The sequence below is a fragment of the Saccostrea cucullata genome, unplaced genomic scaffold (genome assembly GCF_032062105.1).
Source record: "Saccostrea cucullata isolate Sc308-1 unplaced genomic scaffold, CSIRO_AGI_Scuc_v1 ctg16590, whole genome shotgun sequence".
Taxonomy (NCBI): domain Eukaryota; kingdom Metazoa; phylum Mollusca; class Bivalvia; order Ostreida; family Ostreidae; genus Saccostrea; species Saccostrea cuccullata.
Window position 1 is genome coordinate 11,075 of NW_026927068.1, and position 6,018 is coordinate 17,092.

At 36.3% G+C, this 6,018-nt stretch overlaps 1 protein-coding gene across 1 annotated transcript; it reads right to left on the reverse strand.

Annotated features, from left to right (window-relative positions):
- Positions 1–322: 322 nt before the first annotated feature.
- LOC134273371 (carboxylesterase 1E-like) lies at positions 323–4,269 on the reverse strand. The gene is made up of 3 exons (XM_062755566.1): positions 4,132–4,269; positions 776–2,322; positions 323–528 (listed from the first exon to the last, which is right to left on the reverse strand). The coding sequence occupies exons 1-3, from the start codon at positions 4,135–4,137 to the stop codon at positions 366–368; spliced, it is 1,716 nt and encodes a 571-aa protein (XP_062611550.1). The 5' UTR covers positions 4,138–4,269; the 3' UTR covers positions 323–365.
- Between the last annotated feature and the right edge of the window lie 1,749 nt (positions 4,270–6,018).

Below are 6,018 nucleotides of genomic sequence, written 5' to 3' on the forward strand. Positions count from 1 at the left end.
AGAGTATTTTGTAGAGTATTTGTTCATTTGTTTTTATATGATATTATGTGCACATGTGAATCATTGGTTTTATGTAATGTGGTCACTAAACATCTTAACTCTAAGGTATTGTTGCACAGTATTTTCCAAGTGCAAAGACTCATTGTTTTATTACTTATGTTTTTATATGTCACATAATATCGTCACTTTTTGCTGGAAACTCATCAATAAACGACGTAAACTTTATTCAGAGCCTTGGTCATCTTTTTCAGAGTTATCACCCATGACAACGCAAAAATCTTGGTGATATATAAATAAATAAATACAAATTGGGTAGTTTTCAGAACACTTTAATATAAATTATTAATTTAAATATACAATTAATTTCAATTAGCATGGATGATGTTTGGTATAGTATTTAACCAAAATTTCATTCTCTCTGCCTCGTACTTATTTAGGGATGTCAGATTAGCGTAGTTGAGTTGTAGATAGGTTTGCATGCTAGGATCAAACTGGGGCCATTTTGGAAGTCCTGATCCGTTCGGGTCGCTGGAAAGTAAAACAAAAACACATTGTATTTACATCATAATATTATTCCTACAAAAAAGTAGACAGAAAAATAGTTTTTATATGTTTAAAAAAGAGCAAAAAAGAATATTAAAAAGAATATTTGTATTGAAAACCCCACTCTTCATACACCCGATACTTTACAATTGCAAATACTGACGAACAGCACATAGGTTGCCTTGTAAACACTAAACTTTTAATAACTTTAGTAAGATGGGAAAAAGCTTACCCTGTTTTGGCAAAATTAGTCCAAAGATCTTTCATTATTAAAGCCAGTTTAAATTCGTCTTCTGTAACATCTATGTGTCGATAATGAAGATCTTCTATTCCAAAGAGTAATGGTAGCTCTGATGCGTGTCCAGAACCTCTGTACCATGCAGGTCTTGGAGCACCGTAAGGCAATGGGGTCTTGTTGTTAAACAAATACTGAAATGTGTTTGTGATTTTATAAGTTTTACTGTTGGAGTGAGCAAATAAAGATGAAAATGTCGGAGAAATAAAGAATAAGTCTGTATACATTTGGAGAACTTGTCTGCTTTGTTCATCAGGATCATTATTTACTTTATATTCTTCGCAAATAGCTTTGGAAACTTTGGCATTAGAGTCAAAATAAGTTCGCACAATGGCAGGAATGAAGTTATCACAAAAGAATTCCTGAGGGATCCCGGTGCTTATATTAAAGCCATATCTGTCCTGTTCTTCGGGGGTCATTGCTAAATATAACGACCCCTCCATATTACAATTACCAATGATCATGTCTAATGATTTAAAGAAAGCGAGTTCATCCGATGAAGGATTAGATAGAAGTTTAGATGGAAACTCATTGAATAATTCTCCGTCAATTACTGGTGCAAAGGGTATTTCAATAGTCAAGGAAGATATAAAGTAAGTTCCAAAGATATTTAAAACTTTGAAAATTTCATCAACTGATTTGGATCTCAAGCAGTAAAGAACTGTTTTAAAATTCCTTGTTAATGGATCGTAAACACATCCCAGAGCATCTCCCAGGGCAGTAGCCGTGAGTTTGGCATGCTGAGATAACGATAAGAAAGTATCAGACACTCCACTCTCGGCTATTACTCTGTGGAAAAGTCCTTTGTTCCTTGGAATCAACGATAAAAGCGACACACTAAATCCTCCTGCAGATTCTCCGAAAATTGTGATGGACGAGGGATCACCCGAATAATCTTCAATATTATCCTGCACCCATTTTAAGGCCAGCATTTGGTCCCATAATCCGTAATTACCCCTGGCGATGGTTTCATTGTAGGATAGGAAGCCAAAGATACCGAGACGGTAGTTGATGGTGACCACCACAACGTCACCCTGAGCTGCCAGCATCGTGCCATTGTAAAGCGTGCCCGATCCGTAATTATACGTCCCACCGTGAATCCAGACCATAACGCTTCTCTTTTTTGACGTAAAATTATTAGGTACATAGATGTTTAACTGAAGACAGTCTTCGGAGAGACTCTTAAAGGTCCTTTTATTGAAAGGATCCGGCGCCTGAATACAGGCGCTTCCTAATTTTGTGGCATCCAGTACCCCTTCCCATCTTCCATATGGCTCTGGTTTAGCAAATCGTAGGGCCCCAACTGGAGCCTTGGCGTATGGAATGTTGAGAAAGCTGAATACCTTGGTTGTACCATTATTGACCGTTTTCACAGTGCCTGTCAAGTCCCCAAGTCTTGAACCGATTGTGTATGGCTGCTGTCCTAAAGCAAGGTCGCTTAGAAACACAACCACTGCTATAGACAAACTGATTTGAAACCCTCTCTGCAAAGCAACACGATTAAAATATTGTTAAGAAATGTACTATGAAATTTAAAGGTAAATATCCAAGTTGCAAATATGACATGTTTTAAATAATATAGTCTGCATACATATGATGTTTTGTAGGTAAATATACTCAATAAAAAAAAGAAACGAATACCGTTATTCAGATTAAATATGAAAATCTGAGTTTTCAGTTTAACCTTATTTTATTTAAGCGATTTTAGAGTGTGTTGTGATTAAAATCAAACATGTCCTATGTTGCGAATTGAAAAGTCAAGTTGATGTCATTTCCATCGCCCCAAAATTCAAGGGTCATAACAATATGTTCTGCGCGACGTCTCAGTGCCAGTAGGTTTCCGATGTACGGATGTCGTGGATGAATACCAGCTCCTCTCACTCTCTTGCAAACATTTTGTGCACTTTATGCTGATTTCTTCAACCAGCAATTGTAGCAGCAGTTTGTGCAGCAATTCTTAATCGATTGCTGAAGGGGAGTCTGACGGTCCTGTCTGGATGTGGTAACCCGTTGACGGCCAGTTCTTGGTCTGTTATCCGTGTTCTTAGTTGGTGGTGACGAACGTTAAACCCTGCAAAGCCGATTGATGTACACTAAGTGCAGTTGCAACCTCCTGTTGCATAGCTCCGGTTATCATCATAGTTAGCCTGCGTTGCGTTCATCTTTGTTAAGGCATGACGTTGCAACATTGTTATCAAATCTCAAATATGGGTTTAACAGGAGTGTTTATAGTTTATCTAAATCCATAATATCAAAGAAAATAGATCCCCAGTTTACAAGAAATAATGAAAAACACTATTTTCATAAACATGATTATTCAAGGGAAATAACTCAACACTTGGATTTTAAAACCCCAGGTTCTCCTTTAAATAGATCACATGTATCCACTGATAAAAAAAGTCGTTGTTCCATATACTTTTTCAAAATTTCTTTGTTGAGTAAAACAATATGCGTTTCTTTTTTTGTTGAGTATATATGGGATATTCTTAAGGAGCAAATTAAATAATACATTTAATTTGATACTCATTTGATACTCATTTCGACCTTTGCATTTACTAGCTGCAGAACTGTAGTTCTCTGCTTGAGAAAATTCGGACAAATAAAGCAGAGAGCTACAGATCCAAGCGTTGTAAAAACCTTCGATTTACGCCGACGATTTTTTGTCGCTCACTATGGGTATTTTTCGTGTATTTTATACTTTCCCCAGCTTTGAAAATAATTTTGAATGGTACTTGATAATAAATCATACATTCAACTTCAACTCCTGATCATTGAATTACCTCTCAACGCTAACAAATGGCTGTTTGTGGTTACGGACGTCAAAATGGAACTCTTTTAAATCGACATTACAAAACTATATTCAGGCTTGTTTTGAACCATTAAAAGGTAAACAAAGTATCAAATATAAGAGTTAAATATATGAATTGTTATCGGATACCATTCTAAAAGCCAGAGAAAGCTTTAACTACGCGAAATAAATACCTAAAGTAGCGACAAAAAATCGTCGGCGTAAATCGAAGGTTTTTACAACGCTTGGATCTGTAGCTCTCTGCTTTATTTGTCCGAATTTTCTCAAACAGAGAGCTACAGTTCTGCAGCTATGCATTTACGTATTAGTATAGGAGTATTACAAACTAAATGTCTACATATGACTATTAATTTAAACTTGTTTGACCACCACGTATTTCTTTGGAGCCTCAAGCTCATGAAATGCTTTATTTCTATTTTAAAAATATTTTATTTCTTACAAGAAATGCATTAATGAATAATAATTATACTGAAAAAAAACTTACTTGCATGGTTTAGATTATCTTAATGATGGCATCTATCAACAAAGGTTGCATGTATCAACAAATGTCCATTGATAACATTGTGAAATGAATGTCGAAATACGGGATATTAGAGACGACAAGATATAAAAGTATTATACGTTGTTTGTTAATAGAGATTGTTCTGTCTGACGTATCCGTATCCGTACCCGTGGTTTCAAGGAGCTTGAGAATTGACTATATATGTACAATATCCGTGAGTGTTGCGTTTTAACGCTGTATTTGTTAAACTTGATTGATTAAACACTTGTCGATAAAGGGGGAGGAAAATAATTGTTAGGTTATGATGTATTTTCCTCTCTTAAACTATTCTTTTTGCATATTAACTTCTTTTCATGAAAGTTACATCATGGAGTTTTTAGTAAACAAAGCAAGCTCTGAAAAATCTGATATTTTACCCTTAAATACTATTGTGTGTGGGGGGGGGGGGGCCCGGGGTTTATCCCCCCCCCCCACTTTATTTGCAAAGATGGACATAATATATATTGAGGCGTAGGATAAGCCCCTTTCCCACTCTCAACAGGCATGATGTATTGCAGTTAACATAGGCGTCGGAACCGGTGGGCTAGGGGGGTTTAGCCCCCCCCCCCCCACTTTTTTTAATCCAAAGATAGACATAGTATAGACATTGAACATCGCTGAGAAGGTTAAGCCCCCCCCCCCCCCCCCCCCCCACTTTCCACAGACACGTTTTAGTTTAGGTTAAATTAATGTGGAAAGTGGTGTTGTTTGGAAAAATTTTGCTAGTGAACCTACACCCCCGAGTTTGGACGGACATTTCCTTTTTTGTTTGCTTGTCAGTTTTATTTTTTTGAAGGAATAACAAAAATTTTTCTTACACTTAGTCCCCCCCCCCCTTACAATTTGCTTCCGACGCCAATGGTTAAAGTAGAGTAAGTGGGAGTGTTTGAAAAGAAAATGGTAATGAAAAAAGTTCGAACCCCCCCCCCCCCCCCACACACACCCTCACACACGTGTTTGGACTTCGATCTGGGGACCCTGCCATAACATCTTCAAATGGGGACTAAGCGATTTCGTGGCAGAATTGGCATTATTTAACTCATTTTACCCCTTATGTATCCTGGAATAAGTAAATAGACTGAGACTTTGAGCTAGAATGATATATCCGTGAATTTAGAAAACGGGGACCCGGAAGTGCCAATATGGGGACCTCTGTGTAAAGGTAGGGGACCCAACTTCTCATAAGCTTACAGAATTGGGGACCTTTACTCAGTCCCTCATACACAAAGAACAGAAATGGGGACATATTTATAAATGAAAGTTTGGAAGATGGTTGGACATGTTTATTTATTTATTCAGGCGCGGATTCAGGGATTTCTCAATGTGGGAAAGGGAATTATCCTTAGTCCAAAAATTTCCAATCCAGAAATTCCTTAATTAGCAATAACAAATGAAAATAAAAAAGAAAAAAAAAACATGTAATATTTCCAAAACGTGTAAGAATAATCTACTTCGAGGCGCTGTTGGTGGGGTATACGTTTTTTGAGAGATGAGGTGAATGTGTTCCAAAGACATTTTTTTGCTTCACTATATATATATATATATATATATATATATATATATATATATATATATATATATATATATATATATATGACTGCCGTCACGAGAAAAGGGCCCTTAAGGTCAAATTTTCAGAAATTCACTTTTTGGTAAATTTTGATAGCTGGACTCTTTCTGAATGCAAATATACATAAATTTTGAAAATATCTCACTTTTTCAGTATTTTATAAGCATTTTAGTAAGGCGCACCAAATCAATTTTGACGTTACTCACTGAAAACGTAATGACGTCGACTGCGTCAAATTCAATTTCCAAAAATTCTTGAAT

What these genes read in the sequence shown, in the direction of transcription:
- LOC134273371 (XM_062755566.1), bottom strand. An exon ending in ACTAATTTTGCCAAAACAGG is followed by an intron (nt 529 to 775) that starts GTAAGCTTTTTC and finishes TTTACTTTCCAG; the next exon opens with CGACCCGAACGGATCAGGAC.